Source organism: Sturnus vulgaris, chromosome 25, assembly GCF_052056855.1.
Source record: "Sturnus vulgaris isolate bStuVul1 chromosome 25, bStuVul1.hap1, whole genome shotgun sequence".
Taxonomy (NCBI): domain Eukaryota; kingdom Metazoa; phylum Chordata; class Aves; order Passeriformes; family Sturnidae; genus Sturnus; species Sturnus vulgaris.
The window spans coordinates 7,558,877-7,586,086 of NC_142267.1; the positions used below are offsets into that span (position 1 = coordinate 7,558,877).

The 27,210-nt window shown below is 59.4% G+C and overlaps 2 protein-coding genes across 6 annotated transcripts in view; both read right to left on the reverse strand.

The window, feature by feature from the left end:
* Positions 1-6,030, reverse strand: part of USP48 (ubiquitin specific peptidase 48) — a 30,333-nt gene extending 24,303 nt beyond the window's left edge. For 2 of the 5 annotated variants that reach the window (XR_015808445.1, XR_015808447.1), the window contains exons 1-6: positions 5,688-6,030; positions 4,756-4,876; positions 4,528-4,669; positions 3,321-3,448; positions 1,634-1,758; positions 961-1,069 (exon numbers count right to left, since the gene is read on the reverse strand). Coding sequence is in view for 3 of the 5 variants with exons in the window: in XM_088178881.1 (XP_088035007.1) it covers positions 961-1,069; positions 1,634-1,758; positions 3,321-3,448; positions 4,528-4,669; positions 4,756-4,876; positions 5,688-5,941 (879 nt within the window). In the remaining 2 variants the exon portion in view is untranslated. The remainder of the gene's footprint in view (positions 1-960; positions 1,070-1,633; positions 1,759-3,320; positions 3,449-4,527; positions 4,670-4,755; positions 4,877-5,687) is intronic. The other 3 variants (XM_088178881.1, XM_088178880.1, XM_014888393.2) reach the window with 3 other exon arrangements.
* Positions 6,031-6,762: 732 nt separating this feature from the next.
* Positions 6,763-27,210, reverse strand: part of HSPG2 (heparan sulfate proteoglycan 2) — a 39,733-nt gene continuing 19,285 nt past the window's right edge. Inside the window, exons 37-93 of the mRNA XM_014888373.2 lie at positions 26,641-26,754; positions 26,422-26,549; positions 26,253-26,339; positions 25,132-25,358; positions 24,949-25,059; positions 24,768-24,868; positions 24,262-24,442; positions 23,685-23,744; positions 23,378-23,500; positions 23,149-23,289; positions 22,221-22,363; positions 22,001-22,136; positions 21,768-21,913; positions 21,547-21,685; positions 21,315-21,469; positions 21,073-21,211; positions 20,789-20,940; positions 20,292-20,430; positions 20,016-20,173; positions 19,527-19,665; positions 19,292-19,443; positions 19,058-19,196; positions 18,826-18,977; positions 18,602-18,740; positions 18,368-18,519; positions 18,146-18,284; positions 17,912-18,063; positions 17,692-17,830; positions 17,458-17,601; positions 17,249-17,383; positions 16,568-16,749; positions 16,302-16,494; positions 16,036-16,215; positions 14,590-14,850; positions 14,131-14,326; positions 13,955-14,052; positions 13,211-13,477; positions 13,024-13,136; positions 12,793-12,940; positions 12,593-12,709; positions 12,270-12,354; positions 12,040-12,184; positions 11,866-11,965; positions 11,674-11,783; positions 11,491-11,599; positions 11,312-11,410; positions 10,705-10,926; positions 10,215-10,447; positions 9,665-9,767; positions 9,291-9,419; positions 8,583-8,636; positions 8,414-8,489; positions 8,199-8,277; positions 8,026-8,096; positions 7,830-7,913; positions 7,657-7,760; positions 6,763-7,227 (exon numbers count right to left, since the gene is read on the reverse strand). Of these exons, the coding sequence (XP_014743859.1) occupies positions 7,064-7,227; positions 7,657-7,760; positions 7,830-7,913; positions 8,026-8,096; positions 8,199-8,277; positions 8,414-8,489; positions 8,583-8,636; positions 9,291-9,419; positions 9,665-9,767; positions 10,215-10,447; positions 10,705-10,926; positions 11,312-11,410; positions 11,491-11,599; positions 11,674-11,783; positions 11,866-11,965; positions 12,040-12,184; positions 12,270-12,354; positions 12,593-12,709; positions 12,793-12,940; positions 13,024-13,136; positions 13,211-13,477; positions 13,955-14,052; positions 14,131-14,326; positions 14,590-14,850; positions 16,036-16,215; positions 16,302-16,494; positions 16,568-16,749; positions 17,249-17,383; positions 17,458-17,601; positions 17,692-17,830; positions 17,912-18,063; positions 18,146-18,284; positions 18,368-18,519; positions 18,602-18,740; positions 18,826-18,977; positions 19,058-19,196; positions 19,292-19,443; positions 19,527-19,665; positions 20,016-20,173; positions 20,292-20,430; positions 20,789-20,940; positions 21,073-21,211; positions 21,315-21,469; positions 21,547-21,685; positions 21,768-21,913; positions 22,001-22,136; positions 22,221-22,363; positions 23,149-23,289; positions 23,378-23,500; positions 23,685-23,744; positions 24,262-24,442; positions 24,768-24,868; positions 24,949-25,059; positions 25,132-25,358; positions 26,253-26,339; positions 26,422-26,549; positions 26,641-26,754 (7,884 nt within the window). The 3' untranslated portion in view covers positions 6,763-7,063. The remainder of the gene's footprint in view (positions 7,228-7,656; positions 7,761-7,829; positions 7,914-8,025; positions 8,097-8,198; positions 8,278-8,413; positions 8,490-8,582; positions 8,637-9,290; positions 9,420-9,664; positions 9,768-10,214; positions 10,448-10,704; positions 10,927-11,311; positions 11,411-11,490; positions 11,600-11,673; positions 11,784-11,865; positions 11,966-12,039; positions 12,185-12,269; positions 12,355-12,592; positions 12,710-12,792; positions 12,941-13,023; positions 13,137-13,210; positions 13,478-13,954; positions 14,053-14,130; positions 14,327-14,589; positions 14,851-16,035; positions 16,216-16,301; positions 16,495-16,567; positions 16,750-17,248; positions 17,384-17,457; positions 17,602-17,691; positions 17,831-17,911; positions 18,064-18,145; positions 18,285-18,367; positions 18,520-18,601; positions 18,741-18,825; positions 18,978-19,057; positions 19,197-19,291; positions 19,444-19,526; positions 19,666-20,015; positions 20,174-20,291; positions 20,431-20,788; positions 20,941-21,072; positions 21,212-21,314; positions 21,470-21,546; positions 21,686-21,767; positions 21,914-22,000; positions 22,137-22,220; positions 22,364-23,148; positions 23,290-23,377; positions 23,501-23,684; positions 23,745-24,261; positions 24,443-24,767; positions 24,869-24,948; positions 25,060-25,131; positions 25,359-26,252; positions 26,340-26,421; positions 26,550-26,640; positions 26,755-27,210) is intronic.

Genomic DNA, 27,210 nt, shown 5'->3' on the forward strand with positions numbered 1-27,210 from the left:
AAGTCCCATTCCAAGTTCTCAGGTCTCTTACTCTTGCTCCTCGTTTGACTGAGTTGGTTTATATCAAAGAAAATAATTAAATTGCTCCTTTTACAAGTTCACATGGACCCAGTTAATTTAATGCCACATTTTAGCCTGGAAACAACAACCGTCTGCTCAGCTACCCAAAACCCTGCAGGAGTCACTCACTGCCTAAGCAGCTCCAAGGGCAGGATTAGGCCAGAGGAAAATTTCAAACCCCTAAGAAACGCCACAGGGCTGTTTTGTGTGAAGGAGGAGCAGTCAAATGCCAAGTTCACCAATTCAGGAATTTAATCTGTGCACCCAAACCAGGGGTTTTTCTTAATAACAGACTTTCCAGGCAGAGCAACTGGTTTGCTGAGTGCACCAGCAAGAAATGAGCTCAGGGAAGTGGTTCAGGTTAGTTCTGTCCTAAATAGTTTGAGTGGAATCCACACCTCAGTGTGCCAGAGCTGAACTTCAAATCCACGCAAATTTTCAAGCTGAATTGAGAGCACTTGCAGCTGTTCCTGCAGCTATTCCCGGCGCTCCCTGGTAGTTCTGAGAGCACATTTTTCAGCAGGGAATGTCTCCTGTTGCTATGCAGATGAGCACTGACACAGAAAACATGGCCAGCAGCCGTTCTCCCAGTGCTACTGTGACAAAGCAGGCAGACACTTTTCCCTAACTTTCCTGGCAAAGTATTTTAAGTAAAAATGCAACTTTAAAGTGCTTTTTAAAGCCGTAACAGGAGCATGTGGTATCACAGAGCCATTCGTTGCTCCATGCCTCAATTCTCATTTTTAGGGTCTGCAGAAAAAAGTATTTTCACTTGGATGCATCTCCCTGAACCAAGCCACTGGCTTTGCTCCGACACCGACTTTGAAGGCTGTGAATTGGAGGAAGGAATTGAAATTCCTTGCTAAAAATAGCAGGACTCCAACCCCAACGAGCTCATACCTTGAGGAATTCTGTTATACAGTCTGTCAACTGCTTGTGTCCTTGGATGTTTAACTCCAGCTCGTAAAACTTAGACACCAGTTTAGATTCTCTGCCACACTGGTTGCAGCTGGGATAGGAAAGAAGACAAAAATGTATCTGAAGACAGACCAGGGCTCACGCGCTGGGGCTCCCAAGTCTTTAGGAAAATATTCTTTGAATAAAACCAGGAGAAAAAGTGAAGTTGAGGCTAAGGAGATTCACATCTCCACACCATAAAAATTCCAAGAGAAGTTTTAAACAGCTTAACAGCACCTACCAGAACCTGTCACAACTCGCATGCACCATTTTATGTTATTTTTAAAGGTGAAATTCACAGCTCTGAGAAGACAGGAATGAAAATACAACACCCAGGATGCTCTTTTCTGGCTGCATGACCTGCCACTCAATTAACTCACTTGCAGGTTTAGTTGGTAAATTCTCATTAAAGGAGTAAAAGCAGGTGGAGAACTGTCACAGCAACACCATACACATAGGAATAGGAAAGAAAAGGTAAATATTTCTCAGAAAGTGTTTCTGCTGCAGCTTAACTGCCTGTTCTAGTTGTAAAGAGGAATCTTTCCCTGCCAAAATCTTTCCTCCTTCTAAAAATTTAAATATTTACAGAAAGGGTCTTCCCAAAATTATTACTTACACTGTGACATAGGCATACTCTCCACAGAACTGCTTTTGCACAATGTTCCGGACATCTGGGTTTTTCTGTTTGGACAAAGTATCTTCCAGCAGGGACATGAACAGCTTGGAAAACTCCTGGGCATCCTGAAAGAGAAAACTAAGTTCATTAACAATCCACCACAGCACAGTCCCAACCCTGTCACTAATTGATTGCTAATTACCCCGAGCTCTCCACACAGGCTGCGCCGAGGCTCCATGCACGGCATGGAAAATAAAGACCAGGCAGGAGAACTAAGGAAAACAGAGGAATTTGGCTCAGAGGAGTGTGAGGCCCTCGGTGTGCGAGCGCAGCAGGAGCTGCCCTGGCTCCCCGCCAGCCCTGCTGGGGGCTTTGACTTCTGCCCTGCTCCTCCCAGGATTCTGGAAGGGATAAAAACCCTCCTGTGGAGCTTTTGAGCCCCTTGATCCTCATTCTTGCAGCTGTCTCTGCTCAGATCAGAGGTGAAAAGAGAAATAAAAACACCCCAAAAATGAGAAGCTGCCCTATGGGTGATCCTGGCAATGCTCCAGAACTTCCCCACATCCAGCTCGGGGCCTTTCTCTCCCACCCTGGTTCTCTGCTTCTAAAAACAAGGCTTTGGCCTCTCTCAGCTGTCCTTTGGTGTCCCTGGTCAGCTTCCTTCCCCTCCTGACGCTCCCAAGGAAACATTTGCCAGTTCTCTGGCTCTTCCTCCAGAACCTCCCATTATCTTTCCAAGTGGATTTCTAAGCCGTGCCCCTCTCCCAAGCTCTCTCCAGCTGCAGCCCCATAGGGCCCTGCAGCACTCACCTCCCACATGCTCCCCTCAGATCCTGGCTGGCTCCTGGTAACCCACCTCATCCTCACCACCCACTCCCCCCCGGGAGGAGCAGCCCATGGAACACCTGCAGGACCCTTACTGCAGCTCTGGCTCCCATGTGGCCTCATCCCATCGTTCCTGGTCTTCATCCCACCACTCCCTTGGCTCCTCCTCATATCCTGCACTCACTTCCTAGACTCATTCCACTGTTCCCTAGGCTCCTCTTTATATCCCTGTACTCGTCCCATTGTTTCATGTCCTGATCCCATCATCCCCTGGGCTCCTCCTGTCTCTATCCCACTGCCCCTGGGCTCCTCCTAATCTCTGCATCATCATCCCATTGTTCCATGTCCCTATCTCATCACTCCCAGGGCTCCTCCTTGTCTCCCTGTTCTCATTCCATCAATCCCTGGGCTCTTCCTCATCTCCTGGCCCCATCCCATCACTGCATGTTCTCATTCCCTCACTCTCCAGACTCCTCCTGATCTCCTTGGCCTCATCCTCTTGCTCCTTAGCCTTCCTCTTATCTTCCTGTCCTCATCCCATTCCTCCTCGGGATCCTCCTGATCTCCCTCTCCATCCCAATGCTCCTTGTTCTCCTCCCGATCTCCCTGTCCTCATCACATCACTCCTTGGACTCCTCATCTCCCTGGCCCCATCCCAACATTCCCTGGGCTCTTCCTGATGCCTCTGCACTCCTGACATCCTGGTCCCCTCCTGTTTCCCCCTGCACTCTGAGAAGGGCCCAGAGCCCCACCTCGCCCTTCATGTTTGCACCCAGAAGCCAGACCCAGCTGAGAGCTGCCCAGTGACCGCCCAAGGGTGATTCTCAACTTCTGGAAGTGCCAGGAACCCCGTCCTACACACCTGTTGCTGCGCCGTGTCCAGCCCCAACGCCTTGACAAAGCCCGAAGGGTCGATGTAGCGCCGCTTGCTGTTCTGCAGCAGAGCAAACAGGTACTGCAGGTGCTCACAGATGGTCTGGGGCTCATAGTCTGGGAAAAACACAAGGCACAGCACGAATTCAGGCAAGAAGGGATCACTCCAAGTGTTTCACAACCACTAAAAGGGATGGGGTTGGAAGGTAGCTTGAGTTGTCAAGAAAACTGAAGTGGATCACGTAGGTGATGATGACAAATCCCAGCACAAGCCAAACAGAGAATAATTTAAGCTGGAAAAAACCTTTAGGATCATCATGTCCAATTTAAAATATTTACATTCTGCAACTTTCAGACAGAAGGGTGAAGCAAGGCTCTGCTGCCAGAGAACAAGGGACAGAATGAGAGGAAATGACCTTGAGTTGCACCAGGAGACATCTATGTAGGATATTAGGAAAAATTTCTCCATGGAAAGGATAGTCAAGCACTAGAATAGGCTGCTCAAGGCAGTGGTGGAGTCACCATCCCTGCAAGTGCTCAAAAAACATCTGGATGTGGCACCTGGGTACATGGGTTAATGGTGGGCTTGGCAGTCTTGGGAGAATGGCTGGACGGATAATCTTGGAGGAATTTTCCAATCTTAGGGATTCCACGATTCTATCCTCCAGTGCCCAGCATGAGCTGTGAGTGGTTTACATAGCATGCACCAATTACCCCAAAAACCAGCTTCTTGTTTACCCCAGAAGGTGAAACATCATTTCCAACCACCATGAAACCGGTAGAGCTGAGGTGGCTGTGCTGATGCAGAGTTTCCCCAGGGAAAGCATCCAAGAGCGGAAAAAACTGGGTGCCTTAATCGTCTCTGGGGCCCAAATTTCAGCCCTACCATGGGATAAGTGCAGCTCTGTGACAGCACAGAACAGCCCTGATCCACGTGTTCCACCCCCATCACCACTACTAGGCTACTTTGATAAGCAAGACCAAACCAGATCATCATTTTCAATCAGCTCAGATCACTGATCTAAGACATCACTTGGATTAAGGTTGGTTCATTCCCAAAATCCAGATAATGGCTCCAAACTACCAGTGCAGTGACAGCACGTACGGCTGTAGCTTCACCCATGAATTCTACTGATAAACCTTATCTCAGTGTGCGGTTTTAGGAGGAAAGGAACAAATCCCTTTCTGCCATGCACCTGTGTCCTTGGGAACGCCATCCCCGCAGGCGCTGGGGCACAGGTAGAGTGCCTGTCGCAGCTCCAGGTTCAGGAACCACATCTGCAGGAAGGTGTTGACGTAGCATGTGGCGCCAAGGTTCGTCAGGCCCACGAACGCATTCTGGGGGAGCAGAGAAAGGGCCAGGAAAGGTCACCTCCCCTGGTCCCCAGTGTCCCCCTGGGCCCCGGGGTGCGGTTTAGGGGTACCTTCTTGCGGCGCTCGCAGTTGGGGTCGTCGATGTTATGGAAGCTGTTCTCATCGATCTCGCCCAGCCACACGTGCTCCCCGATGCCCACCAGGCAGTTGGGGTTTCCCCGGCAGTTCCTCCTAGGGAGCCAGACCCCAGCTGTCACCTCCATGTCCCTTGGGGGCTGGGAGGAGTGACGACGGGGGTATGGGGAAGCACATAATGTTGAATGGGATGAGACATGGAACACTGCCCCCCCAGAAAACAGTGGCCATAGGTGAGGAAGGAGGTGGAGAACTAGAGGGGTTTTTAGGTAAAAAAGTGGACCCCAGGGACAAGTATGGGACCAAAGGACTTCCTTTATCTGGGAAGCGGGGCAGGGACAGGGCTTGCCCCAACTCCAGGGTGAGTGTCGTACATCCAGCCAAGGAGATGGGCTCCCTACAAACCACAGGGACCCCCTATAAACGAGGAGCCAGGCAGAGAGTGGTCCCTACAACCCTGCGGTGGGATCAGTTCCTTACATCTGAGAAACCAGGCAAGAAGAGGGGTTCCCTACAACCCTGAGGTTATCCTACAAATGGGGAGGCACAAGCAAGGAGAGGGGGCCCCCACAACCCCATGGGGGCTCCCCTATATCCCAAGAGCCCAGCAAAAACGGGTCCCCCACAATATCAGGGTGGTGCTCTGTATCTGGTAAGCCAGGTTGGGAGGAGGGTCCGCCACTACCCCAGGGGAGTGCCCCTACATCTGAGGAGCCAGAGAATGAGAGGGGTTCCCCACAACCCGGGGCGGGGCGGTCCTCTATGTCTGAGCAGAGGACAGAGGTTCCCCACCAGCCCAAGGGAGTCCCCTGTATCTAGGGAGCCACACAAAGCGACTGCTGAGGGCCGCCCCAGCCCCGGGGAATGGGAGTCCCCCAGAAAGGAACACGGGGGAACTTCCACCGACCCCACGGGATCTCGGCAGGGGCGGGGAACGCCCCGCGCCTCATTGCGGGAGGGAACACAGGGGGCCCCCCCCAGATCCCAAGCGCGCTGTCGGGGTGTACGGTGCCCGGCCCGGCGGTACCGGCAGGCGCCGCGCTGGCAAGGCTCCAGCCGGACGCGATAGGCCGCCTCGATGTGCTCCTGCGCCACCGCCTCGGGTGGCACCGTCTCGGTCCAGCGCCACGCCGCTTTCTCCAGCTGCAGCCGCGGCGCCATCGCTCCCGCCAGCGCCCCGGGGCTGCCCTGCCCCGGCCCGGTCCTTGCCCCGGTCCCGGCCCGGTCACGATCCCGCCCGGCCCCTCCCGCCGCCCTCAGGGCCGGTGACGCCACGAACGCGACGCGGTGACGGCGCGAGGCGCTGACGTTAACGGGAAGAGACGCGCGCGGCTGCGGTCGGGGCTTCCGCCACGGGGGCGTGGCTTGGGCGTGCCAGATACACGCTCGTGCCCACCGAGGGAGCCTGAGCCCATAAGGGGCGTGGCTTACGACTACCAGGGAGGTGGCCTGTATGAGCCCCCAGGAGGGTGCGGCCTGTGGCAATTGGGGCGGGGCTTGGATGCCATGCGGGCACGGGGGTGCGCTGTGGGCAGGGCCTGCGGCGCGGGGGTGTGCTGGGTCCCCCCCGCCGTCCACACCGTGCCCCCCAGAGCCCACCCAGCCCTGTACCCCCGCCAGACCCTCCCGCCCCTATACTACAGCCCCTCACGCCATAACAGCGCGGACCCCCTGAACTCCCACACCCTATACCATATCACTATATTCCCCCAGACCAAAGCCCCCGCCCCCCAATACCATAACCCTTCCATACCACACCTCCCTGTACCATAACCTCCCGGGCCCCGTACACCCCTGCACCCCCACACCGTGCCACTAACTCCTCCCACTATGCCCCCTCCCATAGCACCCCCAAACCATCTCGCTCATACCATACCCCCTTGCACCCCAATACCAAAGCTCCCCGATATCCCCACATCCCCCCAACCCTCATGCTCCCCATCCCATATTGCCCCGGCGCAGCCCCCAAACACGGCAGCCGCACGGGTTGTCTCTCCTTTAATAGCTGTCCCTGCAGGGGGGGGTCCCTGCCAGCATCCCGATTGTCCCTCGCGCCCCCACCCCGCCGCCACCCCGGGGGGCACCCAGGCGGCCCGGCCGCCCCAGCACAGTTCCGGGGGACCGGTGAAAGGGGGGTGTAAACATTTTTGGGGGTCCCGGCCCCCCCCCCCCCACCGGAGTCACCCCGGGGCAGCGAAGCACCATTTCCTCCTGGTGGTTTTTTTTTGGAAAAGAATAGAATTGGCCAAATTCCCCCCAAACTGCGTTTTGGGGGGGGGCGGGTTACGAGGGGCAGGGGGGCACAGGGGAGCCCCCCACAGAGCCGTGCCGGAGGTCGATGGGGTGTCGGGGAATCCCGGCGGACTCCAGAGCCAGTCCCCGCACGCATCCCAAGAGGCCGGAGCTGAACTTGCCGGCGGTCAGGGCTCGGGGATCGGGAGCACCGCCTGTGGGGGTACATAGGAGGCACTGGGTGAGGGGCACGCGCTGGGCTCACCCGTGTCCTGGCCTGCGACACCTGCCGATGTCTGTCTGTGTCCCATCAGGCGTCCCCACCCCATGTCACACCATGTGTCCCATCCTGCGTCCATCCCACATCTCCCCGTGCGTCCCATCCTCTCTTCCACCCTGTCCCATACTATGTCCATCCCGTGTCCCATCTCATGTTCCACCTGCTGTCTTATCCCAAGTGTCATCTCATGTCCATCCCGTGTCCCAATCTGTGTCCATGCCCCATCCCACCCCATGTCCATCCCCTGTACCATCCCATGCCTCACCCACATCCACCTCATGTCCATTCCATGTCCATCCCACATCCACCCTGTGTCCATCTGTGTCCCGACCCATCCCTCCCATGTCCCCATGTCCCACCGTACCCACGTAGACGCTGCCCTCTGTGTTGGCCATGATGTTTGATCCGGGTGATTCCCCACTCACTGGCTCCTCTCCATCCACCTGCAGCTGGCCACGCCGACCCTCCCTGTGGGGCACTGTCAGCACCTGCACCCCAACCCCACCCCACCCACCCCACGCCCAGACCCCCACCCACCTTGTCACCGTCACCCGGTGCCACTCGCCATCATTGATGGGGTCTTCAGAGGTGATGGTGGCCTCGCCACTGCCCAGCTGGTAGCTGTGGGGGAGCACGATATCAGTGTGCAGGGCACCTCAGGATGCACCTAGTGAGGCTCAAGGGACCCCTGGGTGCCACACGTCATGCCAGGGGACCCTGGTCGTCCCCTCACCTGAACACCAGGTACCCATCCTTCAACCCGAGGCCAAGGAAATCTTTGGCTTTGCCACCCTCACCGGGCTCCTGCGGGCACAGCGAGGGGTGAGCAGGGGGGGCACCCAGACCCCCGCCCTGAGGGGTGTTACAGCCCGGTGCCCTCCCTGTCACCCTGTCCCCCTCTCTCACCGCGCCGTGCCACAGCAGCAGCCCCTGGGCGCTGCGCGTCCGCAGCTCCAGCTCGATGGTCTCAGGAGCCTCGGGGGGGCTGTGAGGGGAGGGCATAGGTGATGAGGGCAGCACCCAAACAAGAGGTGAGGCCGTGGGGGAAGTGCAGCATCCCAAAACAAGAGGGTGCCATGGCGGGGGTGCAGCACCCACTCGGGGTGTCCTGTGCCACTCACCCACGAGGGAAGAGGTGTCCGGGAAGGGCCAAGTAGGATCCGTCCTGGAATGCGGCGCTGAACTGCCCAGGGGCGTCTGGGGGAAAATGGGGGATCAGGGGAGGATGTGAAGAGGGGGCCCCCACCTGCAGTTTGGGAGGAAAAAGGGGAAATGGGGGCAGGGACCTACCGCCACCCCCACTGCCCTCCTGCCAGTCCTGCTCCAGCTCTGCCAGTGCCGAGCCTGCGAGATAAGAGGGGGTAAACGGGGGGCATGTATCCCCCTGGTGTCCCCAGGTGCCCCCCATCATGTCCCCGGCTGTCTCCAGTTGTTCCAGGTATCCCCAAGTATTTCCCAAGTGTATAACCTCAACAGCGTTTCCAGGTGGCTTCAATGATTCCCAAGTGTTCCCCAAGCACGTGTCCCTCGGTGTCCCCAGTCAATCACAAGGGTCTCCAGGTATCCCCGGATGCCTCCCCATGTCCCAGGTGTCTCCAAATGTTGTCAGGTGTCCCCATGTGTGTCCCCTCCATGTTCCCAAGTGTCTCTAAGTGACCTCCTCCCATGTCCCCAAGTGTCACCCCATGTTCTCAAGTTTCCCCATGTCCCCACATGTCCCAAACTGTCTCAAACTGTCTCCAAGTGTCCCCAGGTATTTCCAAGTATCCCCAAGTGTGCATGCCCCTTATGTCCCTGGGTGTCCTCGTGTGTTTCCTTTATTCCCATCATGTTCTCCAGAGACCTGAGATGTCCCTCTGTGTCTTCAAGTGCCCCCAGGTGTCCCCCCTTGTCCCTCCATGTGTTCCCCCCTCATTGCACTGGCAGTGTCCCTGCATGCTCCTTGTGTTCCCAGGTGTCTCCAAGATCTCCCCCCATGTCCCTGTGCTGTCTCCTCACGGTGCTGGCAGCGGGCCCCACTGTATCCAGTGGGGCAGCGGCAGGAGCCACGGACACAGGAGCCACCGTGCAGGCAGGGCCGGGAGGGGTGACAGCCTTCGGCCTCCTCCTCCTCCTCGCAGCGTGGGCCTGGGGACAGAAGGACATGGTCACTGGGGGTGACGGTCCCCGCGGGCATGCTGGGCACAGGTGAGCGCAGTGAACAGGTGTGCACTGCATGTGTGCTCACAGGGCATAGGTGAGTGCAGTGTGCACTATGAGCACATGGCACAGGTGTGTGCAGTGAACAGGTGTGCACTGTGTGTGTGCCCATAGAGCACAGACACACGCAGGGCACACACGCGTGCAAACGCACCCCCCGTCCCCGCTCTCACCGCGAGTCCCCGGCCGACACGGGGCGCGGTGGCCGCACGGCCGCACTCCCCGACTGCGCAGGAACCGCTCCCGCAGCTCCACCCGCTTCCCGCTGATGGACACCTGCGGGGACATTGCCCAACGTCACCGTCTTGCCGGCGGGGTTCCTTCCCGGCCCGGACGCCAACGGGTTCCCCCTCCACCAAGGGGATGCCAGTGAGAGTCACTTCTTCAATGAGGGGATGTCAACAAGGGGATACCAATGGCACCATCCCTCAGCCACGGGGTCACTTCCAACCAAGGGACACCAAGGAGAGGCCTCATCAACCAGTGAGGCAACTCCAACAAGGGGATGTGAAGGGAAGTCACCTCCCCAACAACGGGAAGGGGACACTACCAATGGGGTCATCTTCCCAAGGGGACACCAAGAGGGGCCATCCCCCAGCAAGGGGACATCAGAGGGGGTCACCTCCCTCCCCACCAAGGGGATCATTCCCCCAGTATGAAGTAATCCTCTTCCCACCTTAGAGGGGTCACCTGCCCTCTTAGGGGACACAAGAGGGGTCTCACCTCTCCGATGCAGCCGTGGAAGGAGGCATTGGTAGGGGGGCGCAGGGGGGGCTCGGTGCCCCCCAGGTACAGAGGGCTGCGCAGGTTGAGCCCCTGGCTCTTGCCGGGTGAGGAGCGTTTCACCGGGGCAGCATCATCCACCACCAGTGTCCCATCCTTGTGAACCCGTTCAGCTGTCACCCAGTGCCACTGGCCCAGGGCCACCGGCTCTGTGCTCCGCAGCACTGCTGGGCCTGTGGGGATGGGGGGTGGTGTTATGGGGGGGGTGATGGGGGATGACCAGGGATGGACCTGAGATGTGCCCTGGGTGATGCTTGGGGACCAGAGTGACTCCCAAGGGCCCCAGTGATATTTGGGGATCCCAATGGTGCCAGGGGACCCCACTGTGGCTCGGACCCCTTTCATGCCAGTGAACTCTGGTAACGCCATGTCACCCCCTTATTCCCATGGTCCCCCGTGCCACCTCTCCACAGTGCCCTGTGCCACCCACCTGAGCCCAGCTCATAGCGGAACTCGAGGTGGCCACCGATCATGGCCAAGGCCACAAAGTCCTCGACAGGGGCAGCTTTGCCAGCACTGAAGAGCAGGAGCCCGTCGGGTGCCAGTGGCAGGAACTCAACCTCCAGCCGCAGCTCATGGTGCACGTTGGCGAGAGGCGGGTATGAGACGAAGGCTCCCTCCTCATCGAATGATGGCACATTCACCACCTCACCTGCATAGCCCAGTCAGTGCCCAGTCTGGGATCCCCCCATCCTCAGGGTGGGACCTCCAGCTCCATCCTCAGAGCAACATCCATCCACAGCCTTCATGCCCAGGGTGGGACAACCATCCATCCATCCATCCATAGGATGGGACCCAATAATCCATGCTCAGCCTCTATCCCCAACCTCCAACCCCACAGTGCGGCCTAATGTTCAACCCCATGGTGACACCCAACTAACATCCCCAGGATGGGACCCCAGCCTCCATCCCCATGCTGCTCATCCTTCCAGGCTGCTCCTTATCTCTTGCCACTGTCTCCAAGGTGGTAGCCAGGTGGTACCCCATCCTCATCCCCATGTCCCAGGATGTGCCAGCTGTGTCCCTGTGTTGCTCACCCTCGGTGCACCTCTCCCCAGTCTTGCCCAGGTGGCAGCGGCAGGTGTAGCCCTGCCCGTCCGGCCGGTTGACACAGGTGGCATCAGGCCCGCATGCCTCTGTGGGTTTGACAAGCCATGAGCACCATCCTGAAGGAACCCTGGGATGACGTCCCCATGGAGGGAGTGGTGTCACCTACCTGGATGACAGTGCAAAGCCTGCGAGTACTCGCAGTTACTGCCAGTGAAGCCGTGGGGACATCGGCAGACGTAGGTGCCACTCTCATCATCCTGGCACACACCACCGTTCTGGGTGAGGGGCAACATGGGTGTCAGCAGTGGGCAGGGATGGGAGAGCATCACGTCCTCCCCTCCATCCTCACCTGGCACGGCCGGTCGTGGCAGGTGGGACAACTGGTGACACCGTGTGCCTGCAGGTCCATGTCCCCAAAGGCCACCTCTTCCCCTTGGATGCGGAGCTGGCGCACACAGCCTGTGGGGTGGTGGAGATGGGCAGAAGTCACATGATGCCCAGCATCCCCTCACCCTGGTGCCCTCCTAAACCCCTCACTCACCCATGAAACCCCGGCTGAGCCCCGTCTTTGCCACAGCGCCAATGTCAGGGTACCCCCCCAGGTACAGCTCCTCGTTCAGATCCAGCCCTTGGAACTTCCCCTGCAGGCACAAGAGGGTGGGCACCACCTCCAGCACCCTGACGCCCACCCAACACCGCACTCCCAAACTGATACCTGGGAGGTGCCGTTCACAGCAGGGTGCCCGTCCAGGCCCAGTGAGCCCCAGGTGAGGTTGCGGAGCAGCCGCACGGTGTGGTACTCGCCCAGTCGCAGTGCTGTGGGGTGACGGATGGTAGCCATGCCCGAACCAGCATCAAACCTGATTTTTTGGGGGTACAAGGTGTGTGGGTGGGTGCTGGCATCCATCTCCCACCTCTCCAATAGCACCCACTCATAAGTCTCACCTAAATTCGGGGCGTCCACCCACTAACCCGAAGGAGATGAAGTCAGCACCGCTGTTTTTCCGCTGCCCATTATAGAGGAGAAGTCCTGAGGGGTGGCAGGGAATCAGATGGGACAGTCCCCATCCTGAGGTGGGGGACATGTCCTAGGGGACCCTAAAATCCTCCCAGAATGGAGGAGAAACCCTCCATAAACTGAAGGCTCTCAGATAAAGAGAGAATGGGAGATAAAGGAGGGCAAGTGGAGCATGAAGGCAGGGGAGGGGGAAACGATGGAAGGGGACATGAAGGGGGATACAGAGGACACATGGGGTACATGGACTCACCATCGGCAGCATCAGGTCGGAAGGTGATGAGGATCTCAAACCTCTTGTAGGCGTCCTTGATGGTGGGCAGGGGGAGGAAGGAGCGGGGCGACTGCCCAAAGTAGGGGACCACGTGCTCTGCAGGAATGGGGGGGGTAAGGAGGGGCAGGGCACATCATCCCCACTCCCATCCATCCATCTGTCCCTCTGTCTGTCCTCACCTTGGACCTTCAGCACATAGTAAGCTGTCTGCTGGCCACGGTGGTTGGCAGCCACACAGGTGTAGACACCAGCATCCTCGGGGCGCACGGCCGGCAGTGTCAGCACGTTCCCCTGCACCCTGGCACCCACTGGCAGCTCCCCCTCCAGCTGTGGCACAACAGAGGGAGGTCAGCACCCACAAGCAGCCCCCAAAACCCCTGCCACTCCCACCCTCCACCCTTCCATCGCACCTTGCTCCAGGTGATCTCTGGCACTGGGAAGCCAGATGCCAAGCATGGCAAAACAGCTGCTGATCCGAGAGACACCTCCTTCACCTCGGGCTGCCCGGCGATTTGAGGAGCAGCTGGGGACGCACGGAAGTGTCACCACCCTGTAGTAACACGGTGTGCGTCCCCACCTCTGTGTTCCTGTGCTCACCTTGCACGTGGAGGATGACGTGGGACTGGACAGTTCCCACAGGGTTGGTGGCAGTGCAGCGGTACTGCCCGGCATCTGCCCGCTCCACCTGCTCGATGGTGAGGGTGCCAGCACGGACCAGCACTCCGGGGCGGATGCGGCCCCCCACTTTGCTCCAGGTGACGTGGGGACGAGGTTCCCCCAAGCCTAGGCACTCCAGCTCCACTGTTGTCCCTGCCAGCACCGTCTGCACCGCAGTCCGGATGTTGATCAGGGCCCTGGGGAGAGCTTGGAGGACAGTGGGGGTTTGGGGTGAACCCCTGGCACAGGAAAGTATCATGGTCTGGCAACGGAGTGGGAGATAGGGAGAAACAGGGTTCCTTAGGGCATGTGGGACAATTGGGGTGGCTCTGGGAGTGGGGAGAGGTCAGACATGTTGGGAGCATGGGGAGACATGGAGGGTACCAGGGTGGTCATGGGTGTGGGAAGAGATAGGGGCCACTGGGGTGGGTGCGGAGACAGATTGTATCAGGATGTCTACAGTCATGGGGGAGGGCTGGGGGTATTGGGGTGCCTGCAGGCTTGAGGAGAGATCTGGGTCACCATGGGCATTGGGGGGGTACCAGGGTGCCTGTGTGTGTTAGGGAAATGGAAAGTGCTGGGGTGCCCCTCAGTGGGGGGACATGGGGGTCCCAGGGTGCCCTTGGTGGTGGGGGACAGGTCAGGGGGTGGACATGCCCCCTGGTGGCAGGGTGATGCTCCTACCCTGGACAGTGAGGGTGGCCCTGTCCTCTGCCTGCCTGCCCGGGGCACTGGCCCGGCACACGTACATGCCCTGCGCCCCCGACACCAGCTCCGGCATCCTGCAGGGACAGGTCAGGGTGAGGGACTCCACGGGGGACCAGCGTGGGGGTCCCACTTCCCTGTCCCGTGTTCCTTACCGCAGCACCCCGTCCCGCACGCTGTGGGTGGGGGGCAGCTCCCCACCTTCCTTCAGCCACTCCACACGGGCACGGGGGTCCCCGGAGACAGAGCAGGCGAATTCGGCAGTGCCACCCACCCCCTTGACGAGGCTCCCTGGTGTCACCCGTACCACCAAGGGACCATCAGCAATGTCCCCACCTTCACCAGCATCACCTGGAAGGGATGCAGAGCCCCAGTGGTACCTAGCGGCACTTGCATCATCCCTGTGGGATGCAAAGCCCCGGTGGTACCCAGCAACACCAGGATAACCTGGGTGGGATGCAGACACACAATGGCACCACCCAGGTGGGGTGTGGAGCCCCAGAGGTACCCATCAGCACCGGGACTGCCTGGGCAGGATGCAGAGCTCTGAGTGCACCCAGCAGCACTGCCACCACCCAATGTGGAGTACCAATGGGTGCCAGGGATGGGCTCACCATGAACAGCCACACGGGCGAAGGCCTCGGCGCTGCCAACGCGGTTGGTGACGAGGCAGCGATAAGTGCCGGTGTCGGCAGGGGCTGCAGGGCTGAGGCGGAGGAGGCCGGCGCGGTGGGCCACGCGCGCCGAGAGGCTGCCGTTCACCTTGTCCCAGGTGTAGTGCAGCGGGGGGGTGCCGTGGGCCAGGCACTGCACCTGCAACGCGTCACCTGCCCGCACTGCCGTGTCCTCCGGGAGGATGGTGGCATATGGAGGTGCTGTAGGATGGGTGGAGCTGTCAGCCATGACAGGGCCAGGAACGGATCAGCAGGTAAGGAGGGTGTTCGTGATGGATGTAGGGGGTGATGGAGATGGGCGAAGGAGGATGGAGAAGGGGTGGATAGAGGAGTGTGAGAGGAGATGGAGATATGAATGGCTGACATGGCCAGGAGTGATGGATGAATCCACCAGGAAGGAAGGAATGGATGGATGGATGGATGGATGGATGGATGGATGGATGGATGGATGGGGAGTTTGAGAAGAGATGGCAAGTTGGGTGTGTGCTGGGATGGATGATGCACAAGATGACGGATGCAGGAGTCAGGAAATGTAGCGTTGGATGTGAGCTAGAAAGACTGAATGATGGATGAATGTACTAGGAAGGGGTGGATGGAAAAGGTTGAGAGGAGATGGAGAGATGGCATATGCTCAGATGGACTAGAGATAGGTGCACAAGGATGAGATGCATGGAGGGGTGTGAGAGCAAACAGAGAGGAATGTCAGCTGGAGTGGGTGAGCAATGGATGAGTCCACCAGGAAGGGATGGACAGAGGGGCATGAGAGGAGATGGAGAGATGGATGTGAGCTATGACAGATGAGAGATGGGTGAATTCACAAGGACAAAATGGATGGAAGAGTAAGGAGATGGGTGTGTGCTGGGATCAATGAATCCACAAGGAAAAGACAGATGGAGAGATGGACATCAGCTGTGATGGATGAGTGATGGGTGAATCCACAAGAAAGAAAGGAATATTAAAGAGATAGAGAGATGGGTGTGTGCTGGGATGAATAAGATGGATGGATCCATGAGGAAGAGATGGAAGGAGAGATATGAGCAGAGATAGAGAGATGGGTTTGAGCTGGGATGGATGAGCCATAGATGGATCCATGATGAATAGATGGATGGATGGATGAGAGAGCAGAAGTGGAGTGACATGCACAGGGATGGGACAAGCAGGTGGACACATCCACAGGGAGGGCTGGTGATGGAGCTTGAGAGGAGCTTTAGAAGAGGAGGATGAGTGCTCTGATGGACCAAGGATGGTCCCACAAGGAAGGGCGAGATGTAAGAGTGAAAGTGGCAATGAAGGTGGCCACATGCAGAGGAAAGATGGGTGATGGCCACAGAGGGGGTGGAAGCAGGAACCCAGGACCATCCCAACCCCCTGCTGTCCCCTTCTTACTCTCCACATCGAGGGTGACGAAGACTTCGGCGGAACCAACAGGGCTGCTGGCATTGCAGATGTACTGGCCTGAGTCCTGCTGCGCAGCACGAGGGATGACCAGGCTGCCGTTCACCACGCGGTGCTGCCAGGGGAGGGGTGCCCGCAACTTGGACCACTCAATCTGGGGCACTGGATCACCTATGACCACACCATGTCCATCACCGTGGTGTCAGGTACTGCTCAGGACCTCCCTTCTCCACCACTGTCCTCCAGGCTCCCCATACCTCTGGCCATGCAGTGCAGTGTGGCGGTGTCCCCAGCCACCACAGTGACAGTGGATGGTGCAGTGACCTCGGGGGCCCCGGGGCGCCGCTGCGCTGACTCCACGCTGACATCCACCCGTGCCTGCGCCGAGCCCAGGGCACTGTGAGCCGTGCACACGTAGGTCCCGGCGTGCTCTGGCTTGGCCGGTGAGAGCTGGAGGCGACAGGGTGGGGATGAGTACCAGGCACTCCTTGGTGTCCCATGGTGCCCCATGGTGCTCCCTCACCTGCAGGATGGCTTGGCTGTCCATGTGCAGCAGCGTCTGGTGCTCCACCTTCTGCCGGGAGCCCAGGCGGCTCCAACGCACCAGCGGCCGTGGCTCACCCCGGCCCAGGCACTCCAGGCTCAGGGATTTACCCTCCTTCACTGTCACGGGGCCTGGTGGCATCACTGACACTGTGGGGGCACCTGGAGAAGGAGGAGGGCATTGGGGTGGGGATTGGGACACCACCATGAAGGGCACCTGGAAGGTGCCTGGCCATAAGGGCACCCATCACCCTGGGAGCACTGGGAGCATGGGAGGAAATGAGCATGAGTGTGGGGATGGGGACACAACATGGGAGCGTAAGTGTGGGGATCTCAGGAGCATCTGAAGCCCATAAAGGACATCTGCATGGGGATGGAGACATCACAACTCCTGAGGCCCCTGGAAGGACAGCAGCGTGGGGACATGGGCCCCACCACTCTAGGAGCACCTGAAGCATGTAAAGGAGATGGGGACAGGGAGGATAGGAACACCATCACTCCAGTGGTATCTGGATGACATGGAGGATACCAGCATGGTGACAGGGAGACCACCCTGAGGGCACCTCGAGCACATGGAGGACATGGGGATGGGGACACCAGTGCCCTGGGGACACCTGGAGCACAAGGAGACAGAGACAGGGCCACCCTGGCCACCTCATACCTTGCACCACGAGGTTGACGACACTGCTGGCGACACCGAAGCGGTTAGAGGCCACACAGTGGTAGGCACCCTGGTTGCCCACATGGGCATCAGTGATAGAGATGACTGAGCCGTTGGCACTGATCTTCACATTGTCTGGGCAAGGAGGAGCCATCAGCACCAGAGCCACCCTGGGGACCATGCCAGGGCCACCCTGGGGACCACCATACCTTGGAGATGTTGGCCAGGCCCCATCCGCCAAGTGATGTTTACAGGCCGGGCGCCATCATGGATGCGGCACTTGAAGGTGGCATCTTCACCTGGTGCCACCGCCATGCTGTGTGGGTCGATGGAGATGATGGGGCTCTGCAGACCTGTGGGGACAAAGGGACAGAGAGGTCACGAGGTCACTTACATCACCCATCTCCCCTCAGCATCCTCCATCACCCTGTAACGGTACTCACGGTAGCTGGAGCTGTCATGGGAGGTGACAGTGACAGAGACAATGGCCTCGCGGAAGACGCTGCCTGTGTCAGCCCGGCACACGTACTCTCCTGAATCGGCCACTGAGAGCTGTGACAGCCGCAGCCGGGACCCTGAAATCTGGGGACATCATAACAGAAGGTGGTAGCATCACCCAGCCATGCATAGCAACCACCATCCCTCACCTGTGTCCCCACCTACCTGGTGCTTGGCTGGGAGGGTCCCACCGCGCTTGTACCAGGTGATGGTGGCCTGTCCCTGGCCAGCCACCACACAGTCCAGGTCCAGAGTCTGTCCCTCGGTGACAGAGGACGCTGAGGACTCAATGTGGATGGGTGGACTGATGCCGGTAGCTGCATGGGCAGGGTTATGGGTGAATGGCCCCAGCGGTCTCTGACACCAGTAGGAACCTGTCCCCTGGAGGGTGGCACTCACAGTGGGATGGATTGTCTCCATCATCGATGGTGACGATGAGGGATGTCTCCTGCGTGATGCCGCCTGATGTCACCCGGCACACGTACTCCCCTGAATCAGCTGCTGCCACCTGGGGGATGCGCAGGCGGGTGCCCGACACCTGGAGGGAACAATTAGCAGACAAGTCAGCACTGTAGAGCAAGGGATGGGACAAATTCAGAGTGACTCTCCCCTGTCCCCTACCTGGTGGCCAACAGGCAGGGAACCACCACGCTTGTACCACATCACGGTGGTGGGGCCGGACCCTGCCACCACGCAGTTGAGGTCCAGGGTCTGTCCTTCGGCGATGGCCGAGGACAAGGATTCGATGCGGAGGGGCTGGGAGATGCCAGAGGCTGGAGGAGGACAGGTAAAGGGAACATTTATCACCAAGGTGGCATCTGACTGTCCCCAAGTGCTGCCGTCTCTCACACTCACTGTAATAGGTGTCGGCACTGCTGGGCACAGTGACAATGACAGATGCCTCCTGGGTGACAGTCCCCAGGGTCACCCGGCACACGTACTCCCCTGAATCGGCCACTGCCACCTGGGCAAGACGCAGGCGGGTCCCCGACACCTGGGGATGTGACAAGTTGAGGACACATCAATACCTGATGCAGGGTTGTGGCCTGTAGAGCAAAGCCACCTACCCCACGTCCCACCTGGCTGTTTGGTGGCAGAGCCCCTCCACGCCGGTACCAGGTGACATGGGGATGACCCTGTCCTGCCACCATGCAGTTGAGGTCCAGCGTCTGTCCCTCGGTAACAGCAGCAGAAGAGGTCTCAATCCTCACTGGTGGCGTGACACCAACAGCTGGGGGCGGCAATAGGGTCCATAGGGTCACCATTGTGTCCTCACCACATCCTTATGTCACCTCTCACCCGTCCCAGTACCGTAAGAGGAGCCTGCCCCAGTCTGGATGGTGACGATGAGGGATGTCTCATGTGTGGCACTGCCTGATGTCACCCGGCACACGTACTCCCCTGAATCGGCTGCTGTCACCTGGGGGATGCGCAGGCGGGTGCCTGACACCTGGAGGGGTGACACACATGAGAATGAGGACATAAACCCCTCAACACCACCAAAAATCCCTTTTCCACCCCAAGACGCTCGTCAGTGTCCCCCACCTGGTGCTTTGCTGGGAGGGACTCCCCACGCTTGTACCAGGTGACAGTGGCCTGTCCCTGCCCAGCCACAATGCAGTTGAGGTCCAGGGTCTGTCCCTCGGCCACAGAGGAGGACGAGGACTCGATGCGCACTGGGGGGGTGACACCAACGGCTGGAGACAGAGACAGGAGGGTCACCCCAAGGATTGCAGCACTGTCTCCCCATCCTCAGTCACCTCCTCCTGTCCCCACTCACGGTAGGTGCTGGCACTGCTGGGCTGGATGGCCACCATGATGGAAGTTTCCTTGGTGGTGGCCCCGCTGGTCACCCGGCACACGTACTCGCCCGAGTCAGCCGCTGTCACCTGCAGCAGCCGCAGCCGGGAGCCGGACACCTGTGGGGAAGGGACACGGGTCACAGGGGCCACCAGCTCTGGCAAGGGGTCATCTGGGATTGCACTAAGCCACTTGAGCTTACACAGGGCCACTTTGGGCTTGCATGAGCCACCTGGGCTTATATGGGGTCATTTGGGTTTTCTTGGGGTCACTTGGTCTTCCATGGGGCCACTCAGGTTTCCATAGTCATGGGGCCACCTGAACCTGCCCAGGACCAGCCAACCTTGCATGGGGTCATCAGGATTTGCATGGGGTCCCCAGGACTTGGATGGGCCACCTGGTCTTGCCCAGAGTTGTATGTCATCCCTATCCTCCCCACTTGGTGACATCCCCACTCCATGGCCCCTACCTGGTGCTTGGCTGGGAGGGTCCCCCCACGTCTATACCAGGTGACAGTGGCCTGTGCAGGGCTGGCAATGACACAGTTGAGGTCCAGGGTCTGTCCCTCAGTCACAGGGGATGACAGGGACGAGGACTCGATGCGCAGCGTGGTCGTGCTGCCTGGGGCTGGGGACCAAAATGGGTTAGAGACTGTGACCACCACCATGTGTGTGACCCTCCCAGGACACTGGGAGCAGTGCCACCCCGCCATGGATAACCTCCCGCGTCCCCTGTTCCCACTCACAATAGGTACCAGCACTGCTGGGTTGGATGGCCACTGTGATGGAGGTTTCCTTGGTGGTGGCCCCGCTGGTCACCCGGCACACGTACTCGCCCGAGTCAGCTGCTGTCACGTGCAGTAGCCGCAGCCGGGAGCCAGATACCTGTGGGGAGTGGACATGGGAACTACTGGGGACATTTGGGCTTCCATGGGGCCACATAGACTTGAATGGGACCATCAGGGCTTGAATGGGGACACCTGACCTTTCATGGGCTACTTGGACTTGCATGAGCTACATGGGCTCCCATGGTCATCCAACCTTTTATGGGCCACCAGGGCTGGCATGGGGTTTCCTGGTTTTGTATGGAGTCACCTGGGCTTCCATGGGACCATCTGCTTGCCCAGGGACAGTTGGCCTTGCATGGACCAGCAGGACTTGTAGGGGCCACCTAGGCTTGCTCAGAGCTGTTGGTCAACCACATCCACCCCCTTTGGTGACATCCCCACTCCATGTCTCCTACCTGGTGCTTGGCTGGGAGGGCTCCCCCGCGCTTGTACCAGGTGACAGTGGCCTGCGCAGGGCTGGCAATGACACAGTTGAGGTCCAGGGTCTGTCCTTCGACCACGGCCGAGGATGGAGAGTCGATGCGCAGGGGAGTCGTGTTGCCGGGGGCTGGGGACCAAGACAGAGGGTGACACCAGCGACCACAGCAGGACCTCACCAGTATGGGCACCTGAGCCATGGCTCAGTGCTGTGACACGTGAGGACCCCCCAGTGGCTCTGCCACCCCCTGTCTCCACTCACAGTAGGCACCAGCATTGCTGGGCTGGATTGTCACCATGACTGCGCTCTCCTTGGCAGTGGCCCCGCTGGTCACCCGGCACACATACTCGCCCGAGTCGGCTGCTGTCACCTGAAGCAGCCGCAGCCGGGAGCCGGACACCTGTGGAGAGGGGATGCAAAGGTCACCAGAGCCACCTGGGCTTGCACAGGGCTGTGCATCAACCCCAGCCACCCTTTGCATCATCACCCTGTGTGTCCCCCACCTGGTGCTTTGCTGGGAGGGACCCTCCGCGCTTGTACCAGGTGACAGTGGCCTGTCCCTGCCCAGCCACAATGCAGTTGAGGTCCAGGGTCTGTCCCTCGGCCACGGTGGATGAGGACGCCTCGATACGGACAGGGACACCTGAAGCTGGTGGTCCTGCAGGGGAGGACAGAGCTGTGACCGTCTGATGGGAACCAGCTTGTTCCCTCCAGTGCTGCTGAGCCCAGCCTCACCATAGGATGAGCCTGATGCTGCCACGACGGTGACAATGACAGATGCCTCCCGGACAGTGGTCCCCAAGCTTGCCCGGCACACATACTCCCCTGAATCAGCTGCTGTGACATGGGGGACACGGAGCCGGGACCCTGAAACCTGCAGTTGGGAACATGCTTTGGTGTCACACAGCAGGGGACAGGGCAGTGTTTCGGGTGCTGCCCACCCTGCTATGCCCTACCTGGTGGCCAGCGGGCAGGGAGCCCCCACGCTTGTACCATGTCACGGTGGCAGAGCTGGGTCCTGCCACCACACAGTCCAGGTCCAGGGTCTGTCCCTCGGTGACGGATGGGGACGAGGACTCGATGCGGACAGGCGGCGCCACCCCTGTGTGGAGCAAAACGGGCAACATGGGTGGGTTGTAGCCCCCCAAAACCATCCCCAAACACCATTGGTGTCCCCCACTCTCCTCACCTGGCACCACGGCGACCTCGATAGCAGCACGGGCCGTGCCAGCGGCACTGGTGCCCACGCAGAGGTAGATGCCACCATCAGCCGCCGTCACAGCAGGGATGACAAGTGTGGCAATATCACCATGCTCAGCACGAGACTGTGGCACGAGGGTGGGTGTCAGTGGCACCTGTGGTGCACGCACACCCCCTGGAGCACCCACAGGTGGCAGCACCCCACTCACCTGCGGTGGCAGAGTGTCCCCTTGTTTCTCCCAGGTGATGGTGGAAGTGGGGGACCCCGAGACCCGGCAGTAGAGCCGCACTGTGGAGCCCTCCTGTACCTCTGTCCGCTCTGGACTCACCTGCACCTGTGGGGTGCCTGCGCCTGTGGGGAGGGAGATCAGGGCGGTGCTGGGGGCAGTGGCAGGGTGGGGACAATGGGGGTGACATGAGTGATGCAGACGATGAGGGTGAAGGGCACTGTGGGATGATGGAGGTGATGGAGGCAATGGGGGCCAATGAGAGTGATGGAGATGATGGAGATGATGAGGACGATAAGGGTGATAGGAACAATGGAATGATGAGGATGACAGTGATGATGGGAGTGATGGGGGTGTTGGAGGCAATGGGGACAATAGGAGCAATGGGAACAATGGGGTAGACAAGAGATGATGGAGATGATGCAGATGATGAAGATGATAAGGGTGATGGGAAAAATGGAATGATGAGGGATGATGGAATGATGGAGATGAGAGGACAAGGGGCCATGAAGGGGGAGACAATGAGAGTGACAGGGATGGTGCGGACAATGAAGGGTGTGAATGGGAGGTGACAGACAATGGTGGTTATGATGGGATAATGGGAACAAAGGAGATGATGAGATGATGGGATGGTGGGGATGGACAGTGGAAGGTGACAGGGATGATGAGGATGACAGGGATGATGCAGACCATGGAGATAATGGAGATGGACAATGGGGATGACAGGGAGTGACAGAGATGATGGATGATGATGGGAGCAAGAGGGGTGACAGAGACAATGGGGACAATAGGGGTGATGTGACAGTGGTGATGGGATGATGGGGACAATGGGGTGACGGAGACAATAGAGATGATGGGGATGGGATGAAAGGGAAAGTGGGGCGACAGGGGTGATGGTGACGCTGCTCACCTTGCACACGGAGGAAGGCACGTGCCGTGTGCTGCCCGGCGCTGCTCCGTGCCCGGCACTCATAGTGCCCTTCGTTGGCAGGCTCGACAGCGCCAAAACGCAGCGTCCCGCCCTGAACCACAGCCTGCGGTGGCAGCGCACCTGCAGGGACACAGCCTGCCATCACCCCTGCTCTCTGTGTGTCCCCCCGCCCGGTCCCAGTGTCCCTCTGTCCCCAGTGGGCACCTACCGAGCCACTCAAGGGTGGGCTGGGGGCTGCCGGTGACCACGCAGCGGAACTCTGCCGGCTGCCCCGGTGCCACGCTCAGCTGCACCGGCTCCACGGTGGCGGTGGGGGCGCTGGCGGTGCCGGCTGCGGTGAGACCCGGGGGGGTGCTTAGGGCTCGCCAGGCCCCCCCCGGTGCTGTCCCCAGGCAGTGGGGTGGTGGGAAGCGGGGTGGCGTGGCACAGCCGGCAGCGGGGTGCACGTGTAGTCCCAGCATGCAGTGGGTGGAGGGAGCGTGAGGATCCCCAGGAACCCTCCTCTGGTGACTTACCTGGTCTGTGCCCTTCCATGAACTCAACGGGTCCATAGAACATTTGAGTCTTCGAGGCAGCTGCAGGAGGGGGTGGATCTCAGGGGAGTGTGCCCATCACCCTGAAGTCCAGACATCAAACCTGCCCACCACCTTGGTGTGCAGACACCAAACCTACCTGCTACCTTGGCATCTAGGCACCCAACCTGCCCACTGCCCCAGTGTCTGGGCCACAAGTGTGCCCACCACTCCAGTGTCTGGGCATTCAATGTGCCCATCACCCCAGCATCTGGGCACTGTCACCACAGAGCCAGGGTGCTAAGTGTGCCCATCACCTGAAGGACTGGGCACCAAGCAAACCCATCACCCTGGTATCCAGGCATTGAATGTGTCCACGACCCTGGCATCTAGGCATCGACATCCAAACAGCAAGCATGTCCATCAAACCCAGCATCTGGGGGCCAAGTGCGACCACCACACTGGTGTCTTGGCACTGCGTCTGCCCATCACCCCGGTGTCTGGGCAGTCAATATGCCCATCACTCTGGTGTTGCCTATCACCCCATCTCCATGGGGTGAGCCACAGTGTCAGGGCTCACCCTGGACGTAGAGCGTGGCGGTGCCCTGGTCCATGTCCAGCATGTTGGAGCCAGTGCAGACGTAGACTCCGGCATCCTGGGGCCGCACGCTGCGCAGCGTCAGGATCCCATTGAAGTCCACGGCGCCTGCCGGCAGTGTCCCGTGGTTCTGCCGTGTCCACACCAGGGTGTAGGCGGGAGACTGGGGGAAACAGAGGTGGGGAGGCCTGAGGCCACCGGGATGGGCACATGGGGGGGCGGCACGTGCCTGGCTGTACACCCACGGGGGGAGAGGTGGGCACCAGGGATGTCCCATAGAGCTGTGTAAGGACCCAAGGGGGCTTGGGTGGTCCATATGGGCACAGCTGCTCCTGAGCCCTGGAGTCCCCATGAGTACATCCTTGGGCGTCCCTTTTCTCTGTAGGACCAGCTGTGTATCCAAGACTATCTCCACACCCTGAATGTCCCTGCACACAGCCAGGGGTGCCCTGCAGCAGCCCTGCCATGCTGCGCCCCCTTCCCCTCACCTTGCTCTTGGCTGTGCAGACGAAGGTGACATCGGCGCCGGGCTGCACTCGCTGCACCCGCTTCTCCTCCACGGTGACGGTGATGGGCTTGTCGGGGGTCTCTGCGCCACACAGAGAGGTGAGCCTTGTTTCTGCCCCTCTCCGTCGTGCATGTGCCCCCCGCTCAGTGACAATGACCTACCGGTGACAATGACCTCGGCGCGGCTGGCGTTGCTGTGCCGGAGGTTGCGGCAGGAGCAGACGTAGACGCCGGCTTCAGAGAGCTGGATGCTGGGGAAGTGCAGCTCCTCACCTGGGGGGTGATGCAGGTGACACCCCACACCTTGGGGACGCCCCGATGTCCCCGCCTGGAGCCACCCAGTACCTTGTCGGCGACTCTGGGCACCCTCTGGGAGGGGCCGACCATCCTCTCGCACCCAGTGGTAGTAGAGTGGGGGGTCCCCGGTGGCGTGGCAGCGCAGGGTGATGGCGCTGCCTTGTGGCACCACGGTGCGCAGGGGGTGCACGCGCACGGCCAGCGCAGGCGGGGGCCCCGTGGGGACACAGCTCTGCCCCCGCACCGTGGGGTCACCCGTGTAACCCGGGGCGCACCTGTGGGGAACAACGGGGGCACTGGGTTTGTGGGAGCACAGTGGGGTGCAAATGGGACAAAGGATGTTGGGGTGGGTGGGCTGGGGTGGGTATATTGGGGTGTATATGGGTGTGTATATTGGAGTACATAGGGTGGGTATATTGAGGTGAGCACATCACTGGAAGTACATCAGGATGAGTATAGTGGGGTGGTGACTGTATCAAGGCAGGTACAAGGGTGGGCACTTTGGGGTGTCTCTACTGGGGTGACACCATCAGGGTAGGTGCATTGTGTATTGAGGTGCATATGTCAGGCTCAGCACTTTAGGACGCAAAATCTGGGGTGAGCTCATAAGAGTGAGTTCATCAGGGTAGGTGGAACAGAGGAACATTGCAGTGGTTATATTGCAGTGGATGTATTAGGGTGGGTATACTGGGGAGTGCTTTGAGGTGGGTCTATAAGGGGTAGGCCATCGGGGTGAGTATATCAGGGTGGGTATACCAGAGTGCATAAACTGAGGTGAGCATATTGGAGTGAGTATATAGATGTTCTTTAGGATGCATATATTGGAGTGAGCTCATAGGGGTGAGCTCATGGGTGGGTATAGTAGCAGTACACTGGAGTGGGTATGTGGGGGTGAGGCAATGGAGGTGGGTTTTGGGGATATGTATATAAGGGTGATTCAATCAGGGTGGGGCTCTAGGGTGGGTATATGGCAGTGAACGCATCAGGGCAGGTATAGCAGAGCGGATATACTGGGGTGAGCCCATGGGGTGGGTCTTTGGAGCCAAAATGGTACATTGGGGTTGGTTCCGGTGGGGGTATATTGGGATGGGGTTTGGGGGGGGGAGTATATAGGGGTGAGCCTGTGCGGTGGGATGTTGGGGCAGGTTTTGGGGTGTCAGCAGACTCACCGCTCACAGTACTGCCCAGTGTAGCCCGGCTCGCAGGCAGTGCAGCGGTACCCACCACCTCCCAGGCTCTCACAGGTCCTGGAAAACCTGGGGGGACAGAGCAAGCTAAGGGCATGTCCCTTCCCTGGCACCCCCAGCCCAGCACCCCCACCCCAGTGCAGGCACCCACTGGTTTTCAGGGTATGGGAGGGGACAGGCGCAGGGCTGGCAGTCCTCGGGGGTCCCGGCGGTGGCGTCCCCGTAGAAGCCAGGGGCACACTGGTCACAGAAGTCCCCTGCCGTGTTGTGCAAGCATCCCTGGGGGATAGTGGGGGCACAAATTGGGGGTGTCTCGGCTAGGGTAACACCACAGCCCCCCCTCCAAACCGTTCGGAATGTGGGGCCTTACGGAGCAGGCGCCGCTCTCGGGATGGCAGCTCTCGGAGTGGCCGTTGCACTCACACAGCTCGCAGTGCCCCAGGTACAGCCCCCCGCCGGTGCGCGTGTACCCCGGGGCACAGTCCTGCAGGAAGGGACAGCCTTGGCATCCCCCATAGCCTGGGGAGGGTTGAAGAGGGGGCTTGAGGGACAGATGGGTGATGGAAGTGCCAGGGGGTGACAAAGAGTGATGAGGGTGATGAGGGTGATTGGAACAGTGCTGGGGGGAAGAAGTGATGGGAGAAGTGATGGGTGATGATGGGAGATGGAGGAGTGATGGAGGGTGCTGGGGGTGATATTGAGGTGATGGGCGGTCTGGGAACAGATGGGTGATGATGGGGGTGCTGGGGGGTGATGAAGAGTGATGGGGTGATATTGGGGGAATCCTGAAGGGGTGATGAGGTTGATGGAGGGTGATAGGGTTGATCCTGGGGATGATGGGAGGACATGAGGGAGGGGACTGGGGGACAGATGGATGATGATGGGTGTGTTGGGGGTTTGACAGAGGGTGCTGGGGGTGATGCTGGGTGGGAATATGTAG